At 35.8% G+C, this 25,938-nt stretch overlaps 1 protein-coding gene across 1 annotated transcript; it reads right to left on the bottom strand.

Annotated features, from left to right (window-relative positions):
- Positions 1-1,006: 1,006 nt before the first annotated feature.
- LOC132604366 (F-box protein PP2-B10-like) lies at positions 1,007-6,945 on the bottom strand. The gene is made up of 3 exons (XM_060317848.1): positions 6,551-6,945; positions 4,407-4,525; positions 1,007-3,590 (listed from the first exon to the last, which is right to left on the bottom strand). Exons 1-3 carry the CDS (start codon positions 6,809-6,811, stop codon positions 3,212-3,214), a joined length of 759 nt encoding a protein of 252 aa, XP_060173831.1. The 5' UTR covers positions 6,812-6,945; the 3' UTR covers positions 1,007-3,211.
- Between the last annotated feature and the right edge of the window lie 18,993 nt (positions 6,946-25,938).

Consider the following 25,938-nt stretch of genomic DNA (forward strand, 5'->3'; position numbering starts at 1 on the left):
AAGGGCAAAGATTAAAGACCATCAATTTAATGGACAAAAAATTAAAGACCACCTCAAAATAAGGGCATTCCTGCTAATTGCCCTCTCAATTTTAGCTATTAAGCCATTCTAGATTTCCAAACTACAAATTTCTTTCGTTTAAATATTTAGGGCCTGTTTGGCCATGAAGATTTTTCACTTTTTTTTTTTCAGAAAACCTTTTCACTTTATTTGAAAATCAACCCTTGGCCAATGAAATTCCAAATGGAATTTGAAAAATACCAAAAAACTTATTTTTACTTTTTTCACTTTCAATACATTCAAACAACCAAATATTATTTATAAAAACTATAACCAAATACAACTACATCTTCAACTCCAACTCCAAAATACCAAATAAAGTGAAAAATATTTGATTTCCATGGCGAAACGCTTACTTAGAGAATGTTTGAACTTTTTATTTATTTTAAAAGATGTTTATTTTTCAAGAAGTAATGATATCACATAAAATGGATAGGGAGTATTCTTCAGATACGGCTACTCTCTCTATCTCTCTCCTGCATTTTAAGTTAACCGTATAATGTAAAGGATATTGCTTTAAAGCCCCAAATTAACAATTGGGAAGAAATCACCTAGTGTTTTATATTTTCTGGAAAACGAACCTGAGACCTCGTGATAGTCAATCCACTTCATTGACCACTAGACCACATCTTTGGTACATGGATGGAACCACATACAACATAGAGCTTATATATTTAATTGTTTCATTAAAAGTCTTCCTCCTCTAAAAAAAAAAATGATTCAAGACTTATTTTGGTTTAGCTTGCTGCAAGTTCAGATATATAGTACGAACTACTAACATATTCTTTTACCAGAACGAATCATCCATTCTTTCTGTTAGAAGTTGACAGATACTTGCTTTTATGTTTACATAAAAGAGATAAAACTAAAAAAATGTCCATTTCAACAAAAGCAATGGCAAATGAAGCAGCACACATCTCCTAATCACTTACACAGTACAAGCAACTGAAAAACGAAAAGCTGATTGGTTGGTCAATTTTTACCAATTGACGAACAAACACTATATTACAGATATACAAGCTTCAGGCCGCTTACTAATAGCAGCGAAAAAGAGCAAAAATAAATAAACAAATAGAACCCCAAACAGACCTACAATGTTGCATGATGGTTAGTAGCATCAATATACCCGTCTCCTCAATCAAGAATGCACCAACCAACACCTGTGTTGGAAAAGTGACGTAAACGGACAATGGAGAGAATTTGATGTGGAAAAACTATCGGGAAAATCCAAATGATGCGAGGAGATATAACGCCTAAAGCCAAACAATGACATCCAAACTCCTAAGGCCTGGGCTAGAGTGGCCAACAAGTGGTCTTTCATCGTGTACAAGGTAATGAAACATCTGTGATAGATGCTGGGTCGCACAGATCTTCCTCCCTATAACTGTCTGCAGGTGATGAAAGAGCAACCGCGAATTTGAAACTGCAAATCAGAAAGTGTAATAGACACGACGCTAGAAAAGCTTCCCTCTTGTAATTGGCTGTAACTGACTATAGAACTCAGTGAAGTTGAGCTTAAACATGAGAAACTTCAAATCAATGTGCTGCTGCACGGGCAACTGTGAAATAAAACCCTCAAAGACGGTTGCATAATCCTTTCCAATCGCGTCTATATCATTTCCCATATTTCTGAGAAATTCTCCACCCCGTGGAGTTAAAGTCTTTCGGCCTTCAGCAAGCCATGCCCCTGGTTCTGAAGATTTATCGTTTGATTTTCCCCATGATTTGACTTTATCACAAGAGTTAATTGATGTTTCTGCAGTTGTTTGTAATTTATGAGGAGATACAAGCTGTTACAAACATTAAACAAGAAAAAAAAATCTAAATTTATAATACTCCTTGTTTCAATTTGTTTGCCTTAGTTTAACTCGACACGGAGTTTAAAAAAATAAAGACAAGACTTTTGAATCTTGTGGTCCTAAGCTAAGGATGTGTAATGTACCAAGATGCCCTTTGAATCTTATGATCTTAAATATGTCGTGTAGGATATTGAGTGTAAAAAGTTACTAAATATAAAAAGTGACATTGAAAAGAGTCAAATACACCCCTGTACTATCAAAAAAGGGTTAAATATACCCTTCGAGATAAGGTCTAAAATAGTTCCTTATGTTTAGCCGTCGACTCAAAACTGTCCTTGAATAGAGTATGCAAAACAGGTGCATTTTATTTCAAGCAAACTAATCCCGTCTAGTTCGTCCTGAATCCTTCAGTGAGCTGCTTATAAAAAGAGCCCCGACAACAGAGGCGGATCCAGAGAGTAATATGCCGGTACACAGGAATCCAGTAGCTTTGGCCAGATCCTATATACGTATTAAATATCTACTAGATATCTATAGATATTTAATTGTGAACGTGAGCCCAATATATTAATTTGAGGTGGTTATAGGAACTCATAAACTTCAAATCCTTGATCCGCCTCTGCCCGATAAAACAAGAGCTTCGCCACCCTCCTTGACACTCCATTGTTCACTAACCAACCAAAGCACAAACTGACCAAGCTCAATCTCTGTCAAAATAGACGGAAATAGTTTGCTTGAACTAAAAGTGCACCAGTTTTACATACTCTGTCAAAATAGACGGAAATAGTTTGCTTGAACTAAAAGTGCACCAGTTTTACATACTTAAAGAACTATTAGTGCACCCGTTTATACATAAGGGACATTTTTGAACTTGAGGCCAAACTTGAGGGACTATTTTGCATTCCTATAATGCATATTCTGTGCATCAGGATTCACCCCAAGGAAATATGACTCAAAATTTCCTTTAGCCAAATGATGTACCAGTACAAATGGAACCAACATTTCACCTAATATCAATATATTACAAGGAAACTGATCTCCCCGGTTTCTTGGTAATGCTGCACAAACAAACTTATAGTAGTATATAGATGGAACATATATGGAACAATTACATTTGCAGGAGGCACCAGAACAAATAGTTTTTCATATAGCAAATCATTTGGTGAGAAGGGCCACATTCAGAAAAATTTGATTCTATCCAAAAGCTGTGTTGCTCGGACTCTCCAAAATTGTCGCGGCGTGTGTCGAATCCTCCAGAAGTAGCGCATTTTTGGAGGATCCGACACAGGTGCGACAATATTTCTAGAGAATCCGTGTAGCATAGCCCAAAAGAGAGAGACTCATTCTCTTCTTCATTCTGGTCGAAACTCTACTCCGTGAACTAAGATGCCGCCTATCCCAAAACGACGCCTAATCTCCATTAACGGCGCTTCAACATCTCCGTCCTCTCCAACACCATTGAAAAACTTTCCCATTTCTATTTCCATCCATTCATCAGCTCTTCTTTGAGCACTAAAGAAACCAATTCTCCTGATTTTTTGTCGTTCCTCAGCCTCATGATTGACAAATCTAACAACTGAATTACCAATTTCAAGACCGTCAAATCCATCTGGCGTTAATTTGAACACCAGATACACAGCGTATGCTGTTCTCTTCGACAACATTTGACTTGCAATTGTTCCACGGATATCAAGCCAACGGAAACCCGGGAAATAAGCCACTTCTGAGAATCTGCAAAAAATTCACTTTTCTCAATATATGTGGTTCATTTAAAAGGCTAGGATCAATGATACATTTTAATTATATTGTGTCAACAGTTATGATTGATTTCCATGAACTTTCTCATCTTTTGCAAAGAGATGTTTCTGATCATTCTGCTTTTGCAACCGATACTGAAAGATTATGTTGCTTGAACTCTTAACAAATGCTGAAGGGTGTGTGTCGAATCCTTTAAAAGTAGTGCATTTTCAGAGGAACGACACCAGTGCAATAACATTTTTGGAGAGTTCGAGCAACCTAGCTGGAAGATATAGGCAACTGGAGCTTTTGAACAATGGGGTCGATTGAACTTAACATTTTTGACACGGAACACATACGTGAAAAACTATGAAAAGTTAACAGATATAGTCTAAAACCATAATTTCAAAAGTATAATGAGTTTCTACATATGCAAACCTTAACAAGGAGTATTACAGAGCAAATATTGGAGTTAATATGGCACTACATGCTCATGGTTGCAAATCCATTTTCTTGTGAAGCCAGTAATTCAGCAGAGGCAAATTCAAAACTTTGAGTTCACAGGTTCTAGATTTTAGAAAAGGCAATTTACTAGGTTCTGGATAAATGGTTTATATGCCAGTGGATTTCTTAACACAAATATTGAGTTCTGCTGAATCTGTAGCTTGAGCTCTAGGTCCACCTCCGAGTGATTGCTGAAACTTCGACAATTAGGAAGCATTGTAGATTACTTAAAATGAACTTTCTTGTTTATTTAATTAACTAATTCATCCTAAAGTACATTCATCAACACAGAAAATAGAAAAAAACCTGGATTCTGGGTAATATGAGAGTCCCCAATATCTTGATGTATGATCCCATGAAAAAACAAGTTCCTTTGGTGCCACCATAAAAAATTTCTTTCCAGTCTTCTTATCAAGTGAAAAGCTCTATTCAAGAGATGAAATCACATATACAAAGTACATCAGGGGGAAAAAAAAAAAAAAAAAAGAGAGAACATGTTCTTCAAACCATTCTATTTCAATCCAACACAGCTTTCTCACAACTTTCAAGAATTCAAATACTTGATTAGTCAAGTTTTAAGTTTTAATGCGATGAAATCTAGAATTCAACATTTTGATATTAATTCAATATTTTTCCATTATCACTAATACGATAAGTCAAGTTAATTTAAGAAATGTCATGTGCTGTCAAAGACCCTCATATAAAATGGGACAAATGGAGTAACATTGAGCCGAGGGTCTCTCGGAAACAGCCATCCTACCTTGGTAGGAGTAAGGTCTGCGTACATTCTACCCTCCCCAGACCCCAAGATATGGGATTTCACTGGGTTGTTGTTGTTGTTGTAAATGGAGTAACATTCACAACTAAAATTAAAATGAGAGAGGATAAATTGCAGTTTTGATCCTTGGACATTATGAAAATACAATGGTGGGGTCCTTATAATATATAATTATACATACTTAACGTTAAAACTAAAACAAATGTACAAGTCAAGTCCATTTCCAAAGAATCTAAATTGTTCATGTAGCACATCTCTTGGAGAGGATTAGTTTCCATTCTAGCTTAGAACATTAAAGAGAGGAAAAAGAGTTCAAAAAATGTGCTGATAGGTGTAGTTTAACTGTGATACTAAGTTACTTTTTAAAATATTTTCAGTCATTCATCAACCCTGGTCGAAAATAATGAGTTCAACTAACTATTAGTGTAGGGAAACTCTGATAATATGTTACAATTTTATCAGGTTACCAAAATGATTATAATAAGAGGCAAACATAAGTTCATAAATGACCTGATTGTATAAATATATTCACCGCTAGTGTAAAAAACTTAAACGGATAATGACACTCTTGGTCCCCCAAAATTCTGCTCTTGGCTGTAATATTTAGCAAAGTACATTTAATCTTCAAATAACTAAAATGTGTGTTTTTGGTTCCTTTAGTTAGAAAATATGTAATATTTGCAATTATATTACTCAAATATAAAGTAATAACATAAATTTTTTTTTGATTAAGCACCGGGTGTCCAGGTCTCTTTGAGCCCCGACTAATCCCAGTGGTGCACAGGCCCTCAGCAAGGAGTTTCCCGCAAGTGCACCACGGGTAATTCAGGGTTTTACCGCAGTCCGATGGCCCTCAGAAATTGTTTACACCCAGTGGGTTTCGAACTTGAGACCTTGAAAGGAAGCACCCCAAGGCTCAAGCCAATTACCACCAGGCCAACCCTTGAGGGTTAGTAATAACATAAATTTAACATAACACATATTGACTCATTTGGCATTTTAATAATAATTCATTCACTTCAAGACTGGTTCTGAACGCCAAGTAACATCATCTTCAACCAACCTCACCGTACTTTCGGTGCGACCACTAAAGAATTGCTTATACACTAAAGAGCTGCTTATATACGTTTACACCCAAAGCAGATATTGCTATTAGTCCCAGCTCATTGATAAAGTTCTTCAAATCCCTTGCTCCAGGTTTTGACTGGTTCGGAAGGACCAAGAAGCAGATGTCTATTCAATAGATTTGTCCGACCTTTCTTTCATTTAGTTTGTGTTCATCTTTGAATAGGTAGCCCGGTTAACTAGACAAGCTGGAGGGACTTCCTGAGGGCTTTCTTTTTACCGGTTTGAAAGGAAGAGTGTGCCATGGTGAAATGCAAGAAAGAATTAAATTCCCCCGCCGCCGCCCTTCTCCCACTTTTCATCAAATTTACGAAGAATCATAGTCATAGGCATCAAAAGTACACATATCAATTAAATTGAAGGCAAAATTTACTTAGTTAGATATCAAATGGAACAACATTGAAACCTGTCAATATTTGGAGGACTAAAAGTGCAAATTTCCCAAACTTAAAATAAGAAATCAAAAACAAAAATTTGACTTTTATGCTTTATTATTCAAAGAACAAAGCAATAAAACCAAAAGTTACATAAAGAAAAGAGGACATACCAGTTTGCTTCCATCAAGTAGAATTGGAGTATTGCAGAGACTTAAATACAGCTCTTTTTTTGAAGAATAAACCAAGAAAGATTCTGACATATTGATAATATGTTGATAATCACAAGGCAAAAAATTCTCCCAAACAACGTCAGATTCAACAATTGACTTAAATCCTTGTGAGACAATTGTAGATCTAGCAGCATCTTTTGGTGATGTTAAGGAAAATATTTCTGATATGCAATCTTTTGGCAGTGACAAAAAATACTCCATGAAAAAAAAAAAAAAATCAAATGATTTCACTACTTATTGCAGAGTTTAAAGTTTTTTTCTTATCAACTTTGTGTTAGGTGTTAACGATTCTTCTAATATTAATGGGATAATACCAACTAGATACTCCCTCCGTTCCAATTTACGTTATACAATTTATTTTGAATTTTGAGAGTCAGATTTTTCTATTTTAACCTAATTATATACTCTTTAGGTCTTAATTTATGTGATATAGTTCGATTTATAAGAGTCAAATTTCTTTATTTTGATCGTGAGTTTAAACATACAATTTTAAGTTTTTTAAATAATTTATATATTTAGAAATTACATGAAAAGTGTTATAAGTCACAATAATTAATAATTTAAATTTTTTAAAAAGACATACAAATAAAACGCGATAAATTCTTTTCTTGTTTGGCTCTGAAAACAAAAAATATCATATAAATTGAAACAGAGGGAGTAAATTATTTCTCGGAAACTTTGAATATTAATAATTAATATTAATATTAATTTAATAACTATATAGAAGAGTCGGTTTGCTCACTTTTTCATCGTAAGTCATGGCATTTTCGCAAATAAAATAAAAAGTGAGGGTGGACGACTCCAAGATTTTCTATCATTTATTTTTCTTTCAGTCTACGTGCCTCCAACAAGTATACATTGCCATGTGTGGGGATGATGATGGTTGGAGCAAATAGTCTCTGCCATTTCTGGAAAGTGGGTGCCCAAACGTGGCCCCACTAGATTCAAGAATCAAGACCATTCAATTTCTTTTCCTTTCTTACTAAAAAAAAATTAGCATGGCATCTGGTGTAATCTAATTAATTATTTTATTTTGCTACTTTCAATTAAAGTAAACTATAAAAAAAAAGTGTCAACTTAGCTCTTTTTTGAGTCAAAAAAATTATTCACTTATTAAATAAAGAAACAATTAATCTTATTTTTTCAAATTTATCCCTATTAAGTGTTATGTGATTAAATCATAATGCCTATTTAATTAGGGATAGTTAATCAATTTACATTTTTTTTTTTGAGTAAGTAGTTTATTAAGGGGTGTGTAAATAGCTAAATAGACTCTTTTTTTATCCGGAGATAGTGAAATATCTAATTAAAAAAAATATAATAGGTTCACTAAAATAGAAAAATAGTATTCTCCGTTTTAATTTAAGGGTTTCCATTTAATTAGATATGGAATTTTTAAAAATAAGATTTTTTTCTAAATCTTATAAATATGAAATTAAGGATTATGTAATATACCTAAACTCTCTTCTAATTTTATGATCTTAAACATGCGATGTAAATTTGAATTAAAGAACCAAATAAGAATGGCATACTAAAAATAAAAATAAGATACTTGAATTGAAACAGAAGGATTAGCTATAAATTTAAATAGAATATTTATTATGAACTAATAAAATTTTAATTTATTTTTCAAACTTATCAAATTAAAATTAGATAAACAAGTGTTACTTTGGGTCCAATTTATAATAACAATATAATCTTTTTACATTTTAAAATTAATCAAATCAATTTTTCATTTGTTATAACGGATTGCTTGCATTAGTTTTCAAATTAGTTCATAATTGTTAATACTAATATTATTTTGTCCCAAATAAGAAAGGGAAAGGAATTCTTGTTACGTAAATTGTCTATTTTTAAAATATTAATAAATTCCATGTAATATTATATTGACAAATTTAAGTTTCACAAGCTTTTTGTGCATAACCAAATAAAATACTGTGATATTCTTTTTAACTATTTGGTCCCTGCAATTATTTATTCTAATTAATTTGATACATAACTATAAATCGTAAATAAAATAAAAACTTCAGTAAAAGAATTTAAAACTAAATCTAGATAGGATAGTCTAAAAATACGCTCATGATCTAAAATTAAATGTTGTATTTTTCATTATAGTTACTTAAATAATACTTTTAATTATGCATCATTTTATCATGAACAAAGAACTGAAAAATAATCATCGTATCATGCTAACATTCTTTTTTATTATCATTAAGATAAATTACAAGCTTAGTTTTTTTTTTTCAAAAATGAGTTAGACTCGCTCCTCCGTTATAAATTCAACTACTGAGCCGAAAAAATGAAAAGTAAGCTTTTCAGCATAACGACGTATAATAATTCATCCTTATAAAATTATAATTTCAGTTTATGAGCAAGAAATTGGAAGTAATGACCTTTAGGACACTAATGCATAATGGCTTATTATTATTATTATTATTATTATTATTATTATTATTATTATTATTATTATTATTATACAATGGTAAAATGAAATTTGAACGTTAGATTCATAGTGCTTTATAGTTTTTCAAAAAGAATGTTAATTCATCGAGCATGTCCAATTGAGGTTGATGAGGGTAATGCATACAATTAAAATTTACTTATGTAATGAATATTTAAGAATACGTGCAGAAAGATTGTCAAAATTTAAGTTCGAAGTGTCTAATAGGAATAAATTATTATGCATTAAGATACCCAATTGGAACAAACAGGGATTTGAATGTCTAAATGAAACATGTTGACAAGTTTAAGAGAGTTTCGATGTATTAATCCTTAATACTAACAATTCAATGTTTGACAAAATTGGAGGATTAAGTCACATTATTATTTTCATTATTCTAAAGTTTTGGCTAGGACCTACAAAATGTTGGTTAGAATATCTACACAAATGAGTAAACTTAGATCTATATTTTTTTTCTTTCAATTTTCCTTAAATTGGAAAATTAGCAATAGAAAGTTGGATTCATTGCCACATGTGTATCAACCCATTAGTGGGAGCAGATGAAATTATTGCACAGCAAAAAAAATGGACCCCATATTATTGCTTTTCTTCAAAAGGTTAAGTAGCCAAATACATACAATTTCCTTTCTTTTCTTATATTAGCCTGAGATTTCTAGATATTTAATTGCTGTATTTGCTAGTTCGCCATGTCATTTATTTGTTATGTTTACTAAAATAAATATACTTAAAATATTTATATTTTAAAATAAGATAGAATTTAATTATTTTTTCATTTTTATTCTTACTCTAAAAAATATAAAAAGAGATTAACATCAAATGAAGATCAAATAATGAATAAGGTAAATTAGTCGAATTATAATTCTAATTAACGTTTCCTTAAAAAATCATGCAAAAGACAACATGATAAGTAAATACCAAAAATTAAAAAATAGTATTTCTTCGTTTAAATGGAAAATCAATTTCTACTTTGTTTCGTTTTAAGCATGCAAAATTAATTTAATAATTTGAATTAGAATTATCCAAATTAAAATTTGATAAAAAAATAATAAGAACTTTACACCTTTAAATTAATTGAATTAAAATTGAAAGTATCACATGATGCTTAAATATTGCTATTGTTTTATCTTAAAGAGAGGAAAATAGTTTCATTTTAAACAAGTCTTCTCTTTTAAAAAGTATGAATAAATTTTTGCCGATTTTGTATTCGTAGCAAACACGAATATAATAAAGTTTTAGATACGGAGCACAAACTACAATGTTATATTAATCGTGTTTTGAACATAGTATGTATATATATATATATATATATATTATAATTATCCAAACACAACTACATACACATAAATACTCTATAATCCAAAGCGTTGGGCCCGTGCTGCGCTGTCTAATTACTTTAACAATATAGAAGAGTGGGTTTGGGGCAAGATTGTCGTCCAAGGGGTAATTTGGTAATTTCAGTTAAAATGGAACAACATAATTGGCCAAAACAGAATGTTACTGTAGCTGTTGTATTGACTTTTGTATGTCTTGACAAAATTGCCCTGCTGCTTATGTCATATTTCATTACTCATTCATTAATCACAAGACCCACAACTGACCACATATTTCCTCTATTCATTGCCTTTCACTAACAACATATTCACTTTTTCTCTCTCTTTGCTATTTATACACGCACACAAATGTTTCAATTTAATCTTATGTAGCATATATTGTTTTATTTTTCTTTACCTTTTTTTCATAAAAGTTTAAAGCTACTAACATTTTACATTTAAAATCAACAAAAAGAACTAAAATAAACAAAATAACAAACTTAATCCACATTTATTCTTCAAATAAAATCAATTTAACTCCAGCTCAAATTATCTAAGCGATATCGGATTATCCACTAATAATTCTCCAGGTTGTAGGGTATTAGATTTCCTCTATAGGTATTTAAAAAGTAAAAAACAAAACTGATTAAACTATTACATGTAAATGTAGGTTTTATTTTTGTTTTTCGTTCTACAATGCAGATAACATTTCGAAGAGGAACAAAGATTGTGGAAAGTTGTGGTTTAAAATATGGCATAACATATACTCCCTCCGTTTTAATTTATGTGAATCCATTTGACTGGGCACAGAGTTTAAGAAAGACGAGAAGACTTTTAAACTTATGGTGTTAAATGAGTCACATATGATTTGTGTGGCTATAAATCATTTCATAAAAGTAAATTGTTTTCAATTATAGAAAGAGGTCATTTTTTTTTTGCACAGACTAATAAGAAAACATATTTGAATTTTCTTTTAAAAAGAATTTTCAAGTAAAAGAAAAAATTAGTTTGGTGATTGTGATGTCACGACTGCTTTTCTTTTCTTCCCTTAAGATTACGTTTGGGTTTAATTCTTAGATTCGATTTCAAATATAAGTTTTTGAAATAGTTTTACGTTGAAATTATATACGTCAATTTTAGATTCTTCTGTTGTAAGATAGAATTTAAATATATTCAATTATTGCAAACTTATATTTTCTGTTTGTTTTTTTCAATATTTTTATAAATTAAGTCATTTGCCTAAGCTTTCAATATTCTCCTGTTGTCAGATAAATTTAAGATACTTTTAATTGTTGCAAACTTATATTTTCGATTTGTTTTTTAATATTTTATAAATTAAGTAGAGTGTTTTGCAATCGCGCGAAGCGCGAATAAACTTACTAGTATATTTTTATATATATAGAAATGCCAGTTGGGGGTGGACGAACAAGGGACGAACAGGGGCAGTTTTGTAATTTCGATATTTCATTGGGGGCAAATTTGAAACTGAAGACCTTGTATATACCCCATACGGTTCTTCTTCTTATCTAGAATCTACCCGCATAAGGTTTTTGTTTTTCTTCTTTTTCCTGATCTTCTTCAATTTGTCCAATTCAATGGTGGCTATTTTCATTCTTTCTTCAATTTTTAGGAGAAGCCAACTTTTTCAATTTTTAATGACTTGAAGTAAGGTTTCTACTCATTAAATAACCAAGTTAGTATTTTAATTTTAACGTACTTTGTATGTGCTATTGAGTGAAATCTCTTTCTGATGAGGAGTTAAAAAATGAATGCCAATTGATAAACTGTAGAACCAAGTGACCAATGTCAATTTGAGGATTTTCTCCACACCTTAAATCCTGTTAATTTACCACCTTACAAGTTGACTTTGAAAAAAGATTGTCCAGTTATACTGCTGTGGATTTTAAATCCTTCGGAAGGATTATGTAATGGAACACGATTAATATGTCATAATTTTAACAAGCGTATTATTAGTGCTACTATAGCCACTGGTGACTTCAAAAATACACATGTATTCATTCCAAGAATACCATCAAGCTCAAGGTCAAACTTTGGATTTTGTGGGAATTTATTTACGTGAACCTATCTTTTCACACGGCCAACTTTATGTCGCTTTAGCCAAAGCTAAAAGTTCAAAAAATGTTAATACGTCCACCCACAGCGAAAGATACGGATGATCATTCTACATATAATATAGTATATGAGGAAATCATTCGAAAAACATTCTCATGAATTGCTAATTGAAGTGTACAATGTTTCCTCATTCAGTTTTTCCTGATTGAACGTAACGTCTAAGATTTAAGAGATCTTTACTTTAGGATCCCGCAATACTGGTGTTGAAATGTTTTAATCTTCTTCTTCTTTAATACATACATGTGCTTATCTCGCTGACTGAATTATTAGCATTTCTACAAGTTGGATTGCTTATCTTTATTTTGTTTGTATTGACAGTTAAATAGGGATGGATGACACAGAGATATAGTATGTGACAATAGAATTGGAATGCTAAAAGTAAGTTCTTATTTGCTTACTTTTATGTTTCCGAAAGATGGATTTATAATAGTTAACCACAAGTGTCCTCTGCTCTCCAAAAATGTCTTGAATATCTGAATGTAAAGTCACTTTCATGTATTAGTAGGAGATGTAAGATTCTGCAATGCCAAAGTAAACAATATTTTGCTTTTTTATTTTCCCTTGGAGCAGATTTAGTTTTAAATTAAATGAGCTTAGCCAAGAAGTATGAAGGATTGCCTTACCTGCTGCACTAGCTATTGAATCTCCTTTGTAAAAATTTATACCTAGTGTGATATTTTTAAATTTCCTTACTTAAATTTCTGATTTCGACACTCAATAAGACGACAATTTTTTTTTTTGAAAGTATTTAAGAAAGAAGGACAAGAAAAAAGAGAAGAAGAAGCTCACTTCACGCCTCCTAGAATTACAATATTGGTAGGCGTTACATAAAACACATGAAATAGGCCTAATTAAGAAGGACAAGTAAATGAACCAAAATTTAGTGTATATGAGTTGGTGTCTAATTCTTTTGGATATAATTTCTTGCATATAATTTCTTGCTAGATTTTTTAGTCACATGTCAGTAATTTTATAAGATTTTCACATGCATCATGTCTCTTTGATGCGCTTTGTCTTTGTCATCAATTAATTAGTGAAAAATTGAACGGTCTTATGGAAAATCAAAGAAAAATACCTGAAAGTATGCATGAAGTGGACTATGCACCTAGGTGTTTGCTGGATCTATTTTCTCTTTATTCTTTAATACAGTAAAAACAGGGTTACTGTTGGTCCGAGATGCAATTTTGAGCTCTTTGAAGCATTAAAGTTATCATCACTAACTACATGAACCTATTCCTCCTCTCCTTTTGGCCAAGATGTATTTTTGTGTTTTCCTCCCTGAATTTCGGTAGCATTGTTGACATGATTTAGTTTGTTGATTTTGGTATGAGCAGTGTTCTGCCCCTTGAAGCTTGTTACACCTCGGAAACTTTCTGTTACACCTCGGAAAAATTTTCCGTTGGTACGTAAGTGAACGAACTAGTGATAAGTATAAGTGCATGAGGTCCATAAGCAAGAAACGACGTTTGATGACCTTAGGGGAGATTTCGAAGGTATCCGATGTGAGATGAGAAAGTTGGCTAAGTTAAGATGAGATATAAGGTGAGCAATGCATGTGCATGGACGGGTGATTAAAATGAGAAGTCTAAGAGATATGAAAAGTTGCAGATTTGAAATCTGCCCAGTGGTCGTAAATTGCAAAATACGGACCGTAAATTGGTATACGGTCCGTAAACTGGCAGTCGTAAATTACCATGCAAGACTTCAACTTTCTGCCCAGTGGAGAAATGGTAAAATACGACCAGGAGGATGGACCGTAAAGTGATTTACGACCCGTAAACCATGGTCGTAAATCACCATGCATGCAGCCAAAGTTTCTGGTTCTGGAAATGGTTAAAGACGACCACGAGGGACGGCCCGTAAAGTGGAATACGGACCGTAAACCTCCATGGACGACCACTGTTCACCCAACACAGATTTTTGCAATTCATTAAATAAGGGAACCAACACTTGTTTTATTTCATTACAACATTATACCACTTCTCTCTAAAACCTCTCTCTACATTTATTATACAAGTTTTCAAGGATATTTGAGGATTAACAACATAAAACAAGGTGAATCAGGAGTAAGAACATCATCAAAGATCATCCAAGTCAAGAAATCCAAATGGAGAAAAACTAGGGTTTTGCTCAAGTGGAGTATTATTAACCAAAGCTTGTTCCTACAACTTCTAAGGTAAGATTCATGATTTTTACATGATGTTTAAGGTATTGAAGAGTTGAAATACATGGATTGTAGAAAAATATGGTCAAGTAGGTCATGAATGATGAATAGTGACATTTTGAGGAATAGTTTGAATTGAATCATGGATGTTGTTGTGTTGTGATATGAATGTATTATAAATGGTACTAAGATCATGAACTAGACACTTTAGATGAATGGACGAAGTTGGATGTTATGACCATGAATATGGGTGAATTAGAGGCAAATTAAGGAATCTAGATAATGTGGATGATGTGAATGACTAATGACCATTGTTATGATATTAATGAAGGTATAGACGCTAGCATTGGGAGGAAGCGTGCAAGTGTAGAATAGTCCGACGAAAAGGTATGTAAGGCTAACCCTTCTTTCATAAGGCATGGTTCCTTGGCCAAACTCTTAAATCCTCTATATGAGTATGTTGTATTCAAATGATTGAAATTCCGAGCTCATAAGCTCACGATCCTCGATATGTACTACGATTGTACTACGCACCCCATATGATGAGTAAGCATAAGATATAGATGTAGCGATAATGATGATGATGGTCATGATAATGATAATAGTAATGATGCTAAAGGTGCCTACAAGCTATTAGATGTATGTGTGCCTATAAAGGGCTATAATGAAACCCCGAGCCTATGGTGCCGGGTAGAGTATATGTTTATATATATGTATGTATATGATTACGTAACGCGCGCACACATCTGCAGATGGTACGGATAACCCTGAAGCCTTGGTAGGGCCAGGTATGAGTAACCTTGAGCCTTGGTTGGCCAAGTATGTATGAAACACCGATCCTATGAGGTCGGGTATGCTATGTATATGAAATGACTATGTATATAATATGAATGTGAATGTGATAAGACTATGTATAAGAATACGAATAAGGACATGTATACGAATATGAGCACAAGTATGGTACGAGTACTATTATGGAATACGGATGATGACGTAGGTGTACAAATACGTATGAAAAAATGGAAAGTCCTACTAAAGACAGGTAAGTGCTATGACGATGATATTATTTTCTCCCCCTCCTATGCTATTTCATATGTTGTTCATGATGCTTATTTATTGATGTTGCTCATGCTTTACATACTCAGTACATTTTTCGTACTGACGTCCTTTTGTTTGTGGACGCTGCGTCATGCCCGCAGGTGCACCGGGAGACAGACTTGATCCATAGCTGCCTATCCGGAGATTACATAGAGAGCTCCATTTCCTTCGGAGCCATATCTTTTGGGTACTCATTTCTTTTATGTATATAATTATGGGCATAGCGGGGTCCTGTCCCGCTAATGTGATATGTTATACTCTTAGAGGCTCGTAGACATGTGTGTGTGTGTGGGTAGATGTGTTTGGCCTTGTCGGCCTATGTTTTGTATATCATTTTGTCGGCCACGTTGGCCCATGTACATTGATGTGGCATAGATGCCTATGATGATATAAATGTGCTGTTGTCCAAATGGGACTAGTTGACGAATGAATGGAAATGCATGTATAATTATGTGGCTCACCTAGATGTAAGCATAAGAGTAAGCTAAGAGGGTGCCCGAGTGGGTTAGCACCGGGTGCTCGTCGCGGCCCCGATTCGGGTCGTGAAACTTTCCCATTGGAACGCAAGTAAATGAGCTAGTGATGCATGCAAATGGATGTGGATGATTAAAATGAGAAGTCTAAGAAATATGAGAAGTTGCAGATTTGCAACTGCCCAGTGGTCGTAAAGTGCTAGGACGGACCGTAAATTGGTATACGGTCCGTAAACTGGCAGTCGTGAATTGGCATGCAAGACTTCAACTTTCTGCCAGCTGAGGAAAAGGTATAATACGACCTGGAATACGGACCGTAAAGTGATTTACGGCCCATAAACCATGGTCGTAAATCACCATGCAGGCAGACAAAGTTTCTGGTTTTTGAAAAGGTTAAAGACGACCGCGATGGACGAACCGTAAAATGCAATACGTGGTCGTAAACTCAGTTTACGACCACTTTTCACCTCAGCACAGATTTTCCAAGTCATTAAATAAAGAGACCGACACTTGTTTTATTTCATTTCCACATTACACACCTTCTCTCTAAAACCTCTCTCTACTTTTATTACACAAGTTTTTAAGGATATTTGAGGTTCAACAACATCCAACAAGTGAATCAAGAGTAAGGAAACTATCAAAGATCATCTAAAGTCAAGAAATCCATATGGAGATAAACTAGGGTTTTGCTCAAGGTGGAGTATTATCAACTAAAGCTTGTTCCTACAACTTCTAAGGTAAGATTCATGATATTTACATGATGTTTAAGGTATTGGAGAATTAAAATACATGGATTGTAGGAAATACGGTAAAATGGGTTATGAATGATGAATAGTGACATTTTGAGGAATAGTTTAAATTGAATCATGAATGATGTTGTGTTGTGATATAAATGTGTTATAAATGGTATTAAGATCATGAACTAGACACTTTAGACGGATGGACGAAGTTGGGTGTTATGACCTTGAATATGGATGAATTAGAAGCAAGTTGAGAAATCTAGATAATGTGAATGACTAGTGGCCATTGTTATGATATCGATGAAGGTAGAAACGCTAACATTGGAAGGGAGCTTACAAGTGTAGAATAATCCGACGAAAAGGTATGTGAGGCTAACCCTTCTTTCATAAGGCATGGTTCTTTGGCCAAATTCTTAATTCCTCTATATGAGTATGACGTCTTTAAATGATTGATATTCCGAGCTCATAAGCTCACGACCCTTGATGTGTACTACGACGTTACTACGCTCCCCATATGACGAGTAAGCCTATAATGTAGACATAACGATAATGATGATAATAATAATGATGCTAAAGGTGCCTATGGGCTATGATACGAATGCGTGCCTATGAAGGGCTATAATGATACCCCGAGCTTATAATGCCGGGTAGAATATGGGTATATGAATATATATATATATATATATGTGTGTGTGTGTGTGTGTGTGTGTGTGTGAATATGTATAGAGTATGTATACGACTACGAAACGCGCGCACACCTCTGCAGATGGTACGGATAACCCTGAAGCCTTGGTAGGGCCAGGTATGAGTAACCTTGAGCCTTGGTTGGCCAAGTATGTATGAAACACCGATCCTACGAGGTCGGGTATGTTATGTAAATGCTATGTATATGAAATGACTATGTATATAATATGAATATGAATGTGATAAAACTATGTATCTGAATACGAATAAGGACATGTATATGAATACGAGCACAAGCATGGTACGAGTACTATTATGGAATACGGATGATGACGTATGTGTACTAATACGTATGAGAAATGGACAATCCCTATGTAAGGCAAGTAAGTTTCAAGATGATGATATTATTGTCTCCCCTCCTATGCTATTGTCTATGTTGTCTATTATGCTTCTATATCGATATTGATCATGCTTTACATACTCAGTACATTCTTCGTACTGACGTCCTTTTGTTTGTGGACTGCGTCATGCCCGCAGGTGCACAGGGAGACAGACTTGATCCATAGCGGCTTGTTCAGAGATTTCATAGCAGAGCTCCATTTCTTCGGAGTCATAGCTTTTGGGTACTTATTCTTTTGTGTATATAATTATGGGCATAGCGGGGTCCTGTCCCGCTCATGTGATATGTTATACTCTTAGAGGCTCGTAGTCACGTGTATATGGTTAGATATGTCCGGCCTTGTCGGCCTATATTTTGTATGTCATTTTGTTGGCCTCGTCAGCCCATGTACATTGTTGTGGCACAGATGCCTATGATGATTAAAGATGTTGTCGTCCAATGGGACTAGTATGATTGATGCTTAGAGATGTATGGTTAATTATGTGGCTCACCTAGATGCAAGCATAAGTGTAAGCTTAGGGGTGCCCGGGTGGGCTAGCACCGGGTGCTCGTCGCGGCCCCCTAGTCAGGTCGTGACAAAAGTGGTATCAGAGCAGTTCAGTCCTAGGGTGTGTCTACGAGCCGTGTCTAGTAGAGTCTTGGTTATGGGTGTGTTGCGCGCCACACTTATAAGCAAGAAGCTGCGGACATGTTAGGAATGAATGACCTTCTTTCTTCATAAGAATCGTGCGATAGAGCTGTGATGTAAGAAATTCTTGTTCCTTAATCGTGTGTTGTGTATTTCAGAAATGCCTATAAAGAAAAAGGCTACATCAGCCCAAAAGGGCAAGACGGTGGCAGAAAAGCGGGCTAAAAGAGCACCGCCACCGGTAGTAGAGGCAAGTGAGTCCCAAAGTGCGGCTCAATCCCAGTCCTCCCAGACAGTGCCTATTACTGAGGAGCGTGAGGGAGCCTTAGTCCCAACTCCAGCACCTCCACCAAATGCTTCGGGCCAAGATGTAAAAGAGGCCATTACTTTGTTGAGACAATTGGTTGCGGCCCAGGCTCAGAGGAAAAGTTCAGGGCATGGTGATAGGGCTGTTAGTGCAAGGGCCCGTGAATTTATTACTTTAAACCCTCCGGAGTTCTTTGGGTCAAAGCCGGAGGAGGATCCCCAGGACTTTATTATGGTATGTTAAGGACGCTCCGATTGATACATGCTTCAGACACTGAGTCGGTAGAGCTAGCGTCATATAGATTGAGGGACGTCTCGATCCAGTGGTATACGGTATGGATGGCTTCACGGGGAGCCAATGCACCTCCCCCGGTATGGCAAGAGTTCGTTGATGCTTTTCTCCGTCATTACATGCCTCCAGAAGTTCGGCGAGCTAGGGCCGATAAATTTTTGAACTTGAGGCAGGGTAGTATGAGTGCCCTAGAGTACAACCTCCGTTTTAACTCCTTGGCTAGGTATGTGATAAGTTGGTATTTTACCAACTTATCTCTTCTTTAATCTTATATTTTTACTATATTTGCTTGAGAAAATAGTGTATTTAATATCATTTACATCTATTTTACAGGTTTTATGTGATTTAGAAGTGATCGGAAGAAACCAAGTGAAAATTAAGTCAAAAAGAGGCCAAATGGGACAGTTTTGCAAAACTGTCCAAACTGGACAGTTTTGCAAAAACGGGCCAGATCTGCAATTCCGAAATTCAGTGGGTATTTGTCATTCTTTGAACTTGAAAGAATTAGGTTACTATAAAATGATAACTTGGGAGAAAATATCATCATCTTTGGCAGTTTTCACAAGTTTGGAGGCTAGGGTTTCATCACCAACACCTTGGAAGAGAAGATTTGAAGACACCAATGAGAAATTCTTTACCCATTTCTTCTACTCTTGCTATGTATTGAATATTTATGTGTGTAGTATTTCATTTCAATACTTGAATCTCGTTTATGGAAATATTCTTGATTAAAGTTTGGATTGAATCTCTTGTTTTGCTTATGTGTTGAATGATTTTATTCCTAATGAAGTGAGTTATTGTTTCTTTAATTAATCTCATTTTGAATGATTCTTAAGGGAGTAGCTAACCCTAAGACTTGCCCATTTATTTCGGTTTAAACTTGGAAGAGGCAAACTCGGGATTGGGAAAGATTAATTAACAAGAATTTGGGGCGTTAATCCTCATCTAATGGAAATCGACCTAGGGATAGGCGACACCACTTGTAGCCATATTCGGGTGTTCTTAATGCTCCTAATTGCTTTAGGGATATTCAATTAGGTAGTCTAGTTAGTCTTCGGAAGAAGCTAATTTAGAGTCATTATCCGAGACTAAGTAATATAAACTCACCATTATTTGTAAATCATGAAGTACATTGGATCGTTACTTGAGCGTAGTCTCCCTTGTATCCATGCTTGTAGCCATTGATCATTTTACTTGCTTTCTAGTTTAGTTTACATTTTTGCATTAGTTATAATTTTCTCTCAAACAAAACCAAAATATTATCTATCGTTTGACTTTAGCTATTATTGGTGAAAATTCCTACTTTTCCTAATCGCCTACATATTGTTCTCTGTGGGATTCGACCCCGACTCATAGTTGGGTAAATTATATTTGCATACGACCGTGCCCATTCTAATTAATAGGGTGGATTTGGACGTTATCAGTATGCTTCGGCCATGGTGGCAGATATGGGCGACAGGGTACACCGATTCGTGAAGGGCCTAGGGCCACACTTGATGGATAAATGCTTGACTGCGTCCCTTCAGGACGATATGGATATTGCACGCATTCAGTCACATGCGCAGAACTTAGAGGAAAGCTTACAGCAGCGGAGAAGTGAGCGCGAGCAGGATAGGGGTCATAGCAAGAGGGCCAGATCCTCAGGCCCGATGAGTGAGTCCAGAGGCGGACATAGGCAGCAGCTTCCCAGACATTCAGGCTATTCTATGACCAGTGCATATCCACGGTTTCCAGGCCAGAGATTTGATAGATCTACTTATTCTGGGCCGAGTCAGAGTTATTCGGGGTCCCAGTTTATAGGTGATTCAGGCCAGTCAAGGCCACCGGTACCACGATGTTCCCAGTGTGGGAAGTTGCATTGGGGTCAATGCCGGTCAGGTTCAGATGTTTGCTATTCATGCGGTCGACCAGGCCATATTGTGCGTGATTGCCCCTCAGTACATGGTAGAGGTAGGACCCATCCACCAGGGTCGGTAGCCGAATCTTCGGCATCTGTACGCCCTACGGGGCCAGGTTCACATGCGCCAGACGGCCATGGTAGAGGCAGAGGGAGAGCTCCCAGTGCTAGCAGTCCTCAACACCGTATTTATGCTTTGGCTGGACGCCAAGATCTTGAGTCTTCTCCTGACGTGGTCACAGGTACATTATTGGTATTCTCTCATGATGTATATGCTTTGATTGATCCGGGCTCCACGTTATCATATGTTACTCCATATATTGCGGGTCGATTTATAGTCGATCCGGAGTCGATCAAACCTTTTGAGGTGTCTACACCCGTGGGTGAATCGGTAATAGCTAGCTGAGTATATAGAGATTGTGTAGTTATGATTTGTGATCGTCGTACTATGGTTGATTTGCATGACCTAGAAATGGTAGATTTTAATGTCATTATGGGCATGGATTGGTTGGCTTCTTGTTATGCCAATGTTGATTACCGAATGAAGATGGTTCGTTTCCAATTTTCGGGAGAACCAGTCTTAGAATGGAAAGGGAATACAGCGTCACCAAAAGGTAGATTTATTTCCTATCTGAAGGCAAGGAAGATGATCACAAAGGGTTGTATTTATCATCTAGTGCGAGTTCAAGATGTAGAAGCTGAGTCGCCGACTCTTCAGTCAGTTCTGGTAGTGAATGAATTTCCGGATGTGTTCCCGGAAGAGCTTCCAGGCCTTCCTCCTGAGCGGGAGATTGATTTTGCTATTGATGTGTTGCCAGACACTAAGCCCATATCTATTCCTCCCTACAGGATGGCACCCGCAGAATTGAAGGAGTTGAAGGAGAAATTGAAGGACTTGCTTGATAAAGGCTTCATTAGGACTAGTTCATCCCCGTGGGGAGCACCCGTATTGTTTGTCCGGAAGAAAGATGGCTCCTTGAGAATGTGCATTGATTATCGACAGTTGAATAAGGTGACGATTAAGAATAAATATCCTCTCCCGAGGATTGATGATTTATTTGATCAATTACAAGGTGCCAAATGATTTTCAAAGATCGATTTGAGGTCCGGGTATCATCAAGTGAGGGTTAGGGAGAAAGACATCCCTAAGACAGCTTTTAGAACAAGATACGGGCATTTTGAATTCCGGGTAATGTCATTTGGGCTAACTAATGCGCCAACAGTATTTATGGATTTGATGAACAATGTATTCAGGCCTTTTCTGGATCTATTCGTGATTGTATTCATCGATGACATCTTAGTGTATTCTAGATCCGAGGCCGAGCATGCGGACCATTTGCGTATTGTCCTTGGAGTTCTTCGAACTCGAGAGTTGTTTGCAAAGTTTTCCAAATGCGAGTTCTGGTTGAACTCAGTGGCATTCCTAGGGCATGTCGTTGCAACCGATGGTATTCGAGTGGATAGCCAAAAGATTGAGGCCGTGAAGACTTGGCCAAGGCCCACGACTCCTACGGAGGTTCGTAGCTTTTTGGGCTTAGCAGGTTATTACAGGAGATTTGTTGAAGGGTTTTCTTCTATTTCTGCACCACTCATAAAGTTGACCCATAAATCGGCAAAGTTTCAATGGACAGATGCTTGCGAACGCAGTTTCCGAGAGTTAAAGGGTAGATTGACTTCCGCCCCAGTCTTGACACTTCCAGAGGGATTGGAAGGATATGTTGTTTATTGTGATGCTTCAGGTGTTGGGCTAGGCTGTGTATTGATGCAACATGGCAAAGTGATTGCGTATGCTTCAAGGCAATTGCGGAAGCACGAGCAGAATTATCCTACCCATGATCTAGAATTGGCCGCAGTGGTTCACGCATTAAAGATATGGAGACATTATTTATATGGTGTCCACGTGGATATCTATACAGATCATAAGAGCCTTCAGTATATTTTCAAGCAGAAGGAATTAAATTTGCGACATCGACGATGGTTGGAATTGCTAAAAGATTACGATGTTGATATTTTGTATCACCCCGGAAAGGCCAATGTTGTGGCTGATGCTCTTAGCCGTAGATCGATGGGAAGTCTAAGAGATGTACAACCAGAGAAGAGGGAAATGGTCCATGAGCTCCAACAGTTAGCTAGCCTAGGAGTCCGAGAATGGACTCAGGTAGCAGCGGAGCTACTATCCAAAATACAGTAGTCTCGTCGCTAGTAGCAGAAGTGAAAGAGCGACAATATGAGGATCCCATGCTAATACAATACAGAGACACACTCCCTCAGAAGGAGGAGACATCATTTGATCTTTCAGGAGGCGGATTTCTCCGATGCAGAGGTAGGCTATGTGTTCCCGATGTGGCAAGTCTACGCCACCAGATACTGAGAGAAGCTCATTGTTCTCGTTATTCTGTTCACCCTAGAGCGACGAAAATGTACCATGATCTTAAGTCTGTATATTGGTGGAATGGAATGAAGAGGGATATAACGGAGTTTGTAGCTCAATGTCCTAATTGTCAACAAGTGAAAATCGAACACCAAAAGCCGGGCGGATTGCTACAAGCTATAGAAATCCCCACTTGGAAGTGGGAAGTGATTAATATGGATTTCATTACAGGCTTACCCCGTACTCGACGTAAGTCTGATTCCATATGGGTGATTGTGGATAGACTCACTAAATCAGCTTATTTCTTACCGGTCAGAACGACCTATGCGGCATAAGATTATGCAAAGCTTTATCTTAAAGAGGTAGTGAGACTCCACGGTGTTCCAGTATCTATTATCTCCGATAGAGGGACCCAGTTTACAGCCAAGTTTTGGAGGTCTTTCCAAGAGGGTTTAGGGACCCAAGTGCGCCTTAGCACGAAATTTTACCCACAGACCGATGGGCAAGCTGAACCTACTATTCAGACTCTCGAGGATATGTTGCGGGCATGTATGATAGACTTTGGAGAAAATTGGGATGATCATTTGCCACTCATTGAGTTTGCCTACAATAATAGTTATCACCCCAGCATTCAAATGGCACCGTATGAGGCTTTATATGGGCGAACGTGTAGATCCCCGATTGGGTGATTCGAAACAGGAGAGGCCCAGTTGATAGGGCCAGACTTGGTTCAGCAAGCTATAGAGAAAGTTAAGCTCATACGAGATCGGTTGCTAGCGGCTCAAAGTCATCAAAAGTCCTATGCGGATAATCGTCGAAGGGACTTAGCGTTCGAAGTGAAAGATTGGGTATTCTTGAAAGTGTCGCCGATGAAGGGCGTAATGAGATTTGACAAAAAGGGGAAGCTCAGTCCCCGGTATGTTGGGCTATATGAAATTGTACGCAAGATAGGAAAAGTGGCCTATGAGTTAGATCTACCTCCCGAATTGGAGTCAGTCCATCCAGTATTTCATGTTTCGATGCTTCGAAAATGTGTTGGAAATCCTACTAAGATCGTCCCAATAAATGATGTGCAAGTAACAGAGAAATTGACTTATGAAGAAGTACCCATTGTCATATTAGACAGCAAGTACGGAGGCTTAGAAACAAAGAAGTGGCCTCAGTCCAAGTTCTATGGAGAAGCAGCAAACGAGAAGAAATGACGTGGGAAGCGGAAGAGAGCATGCGATCTAAATACCCACATTTATTTCAGCCATTGGAAGAAGTCCGAGATGAGACGTCAAGGTCCTAAGGTATGTATGTGTTATACCCCATTTTAACCGGGTTAGAGCGGAGTACAACATATTGGAGATTCCTATATTATTTTGCTTTAAGGAGTCGCCACCTAATTGATTTAACGGTGAATTAGGACACCTAGATATTAACTAAGGTAAATCTAAAACTAAACCTCTGTTAATGGTCTGCTTAACTAGTGTGATTCTAGGTAAGGGTTCTATATTATCCTAAAGGGAAGGGGTTAGGCATCCTTTAGAATCCGTTAACTTACGGTTATCCGACCAACTTAAGTTAATTAATTAAAGCTAAAGATGCAAATATAGGGTTTAAATTTTAAGAAAAACGGCTAAGAGATATGGCTAAAATTTCTGAAGGAAAATGTAATAATATTGTTTGGAAATAAGATTTATAGAAAATAATGACTTGCGTAAAATATGATTTTTAATGCTATTTAAAATAATGCTTATAAATGTCATTAAGATTTAAACATTTCTATATGATAATGCTATATATAAAATAGGGCTTGTGATTACTTGTATATAAAAAGAGGAAGCTTTAAAATGTTATTAAAATAAAACTTATAAGTGTTACTATTGCTTTAAATGAAAGTGTAATAACCCTATTCAAAAAATAAGATTTGTGAGATATGATAATGTGCATATAAGCAAAAGAAAAATGCAAATTTTATGCCGTGTTTTGATAAATATTTACAACGACTAAATGAGGAGGTACTAATTGACTTTGCATTTTTTAGAATAAACAAAATTAGGTTTTATTAACTACATTCGACTAAAAAGTATGCATAATTGATTTAACCCCGAAGAGTTATTTATAAAAAATGTACTTGGATTTAGACTTGTATATTAGTGAAATCCTAAAAATTTCTAAAAAAAGTGGTAAGAAACAAAGATGATTTTTAAACCCAAAATATATAGGTATGTTATTTTGCAAATCGATTATTCCAATAAAATGAACATTATGTATGTTTATAAATAGCTCAAACGTGGAAAGAAGTTTACGGGACTAACGGCGAGTTTCTTTCTTACATTCTACCCATTATATTAAGGCTAACTCACTAAATTTTACTAGAATTCAT

This window comes from Lycium barbarum, chromosome 7 (genome assembly GCF_019175385.1).
Source record: "Lycium barbarum isolate Lr01 chromosome 7, ASM1917538v2, whole genome shotgun sequence".
Lineage (NCBI taxonomy): Eukaryota > Viridiplantae > Streptophyta > Magnoliopsida > Solanales > Solanaceae > Lycium > Lycium barbarum.